The sequence below is a fragment of the Lissotriton vulgaris genome, chromosome 5, assembly GCF_964263255.1.
Source record: "Lissotriton vulgaris chromosome 5, aLisVul1.2, whole genome shotgun sequence".
Lineage (NCBI taxonomy): Eukaryota > Metazoa > Chordata > Amphibia > Caudata > Salamandridae > Lissotriton > Lissotriton vulgaris.
Window position 1 is genome coordinate 1,212,682,696 of NC_141693.1, and position 1,407 is coordinate 1,212,684,102.

The 1,407-nt window shown below is 39.7% G+C and overlaps 1 protein-coding gene across 1 annotated transcript; it reads right to left on the reverse strand.

The window, feature by feature from the left end:
- Positions 1 to 241: 241 nt before the first annotated feature.
- LOC147712308 (olfactory receptor 5V1-like) lies at positions 242 to 1,168 on the reverse strand. The gene has a single exon (XM_086920309.1). The coding sequence runs from the start codon at positions 1,166 to 1,168 to the stop codon at positions 242 to 244; it is 927 nt and encodes a 308-aa protein (XP_086776435.1).
- Between the last annotated feature and the right edge of the window lie 239 nt (positions 1,169 to 1,407).

Sequence of the window (1,407 nt, forward strand, 5' to 3'; positions counted from 1 at the left end):
ATGAAGTGTGCAAAAGTGAAGTTATCTGAAATTTGTACACTCAATGTTCTTTATATTTTGTGGTACCAAGAGCGAATTAAAAATGATGGAATCTGAGTTTTCATTTTAGATACATGCAGGGAAAGAATATACTCTACAATAAACAATTCACAACATACAGTTAAAAAATCAATTAAATAGCCTAAGACTTTTTGTATCGATCAGTAATCATTTGATTCCTTTGTAATCTGGGATAAATATGCTATTTTAGTCTAACAAATTTCTTCAAAGCTGCCTTGACTTCATTGTTTCTGAAGCTGTAAATCATAGGATTCAACATTGGCGTCAAAACATTATAAAGAACACAGAGGATCTTATCCTGATCCATGGAGTAGCTGGACTTCGGTCTTAGGTACATGAAGAGGATAGTGCCGAAGAAGATGGACACAACGGTCAGGTGAGCCGCGCAGGTAGAGAAGGTCTTTCGTCTCCCTGAAGCAGACCGAATCCTCAGGATTGCAGTAATAATGCAGATGTAAGAAGTGAGAGTCAACAGAAATGAGCCCCCCGCCACCATTCCCCCAAATATGAAAATTTCGAGGATAGTGCTGCGGACATCAGAGCAGGACAGCTGCAGTAGCGGGGGAATATCACAGAAGAAGTGATTCACCTTGTTTGAGGCACAGTATGATAAGCTCACAGTCATGGATGTATGCCCAAAAGAGAACAGGAAACCGCTGATCCAGCAGGCAGAGGCCAGACGGTAGCAGATATGTTTGCTCATCACCTGCATATAGCGCAGAGGGATGCAGATAGCCACATAGCGATCAAAGCTCATAATGGTCAGAAGGAAACATTCTGCGCTGCCCAGAAAGTGGAAGAAGTACAGCTGCACAAAACATTCCACAAAAGAAATACTTTTCTTTTTGGCTCGGAAAGTGGTCAGCATTTTGGGAACAGTAACAGTTGAGAAGCACATGTCCATGAGAGACAAGTTGCAGAGAAACATATACATGGGAGTCTTAAGAGATGTATCATAACAGGTTAATATCACCAGGAGCATATTGCCAATAAGCGTGATCATGTATGTAACAGTGAAAGCGGAGAAGAGTCCAGTCTGCACTTTTGGGTCATCTGAAAAACCCAAAAGTATGAACTCTGACACTTGTGTTCCGTTCCTTACATCCATGCCTTTGCTGCAAAGAAAAAATAAGCATTACAATTAAGCTGGTGTTATCATTTCTGATCATTTAATAAATAGAATATGATGCTTGTCACAATATGGAAACACTGTCTCTTCCTTGAGAAAGTTATTTCCCACATTTTCTAAGCAAACATTTCATATACGGTGGTTGGCATCACCAACTTTTTTTTATAACATATCTTCAATAAAAAAATAAAAGGCCAGACTAACAAATGTAGGTGAGC

Excerpts from the sequence above, each read along its gene's own strand:
- LOC147712308 (XM_086920309.1), bottom strand. The coding sequence starts at position 1,168 with ATGGATGTAAGGAACGGAACACAAGTGTCAGAGTTCATACTTTTGGGT.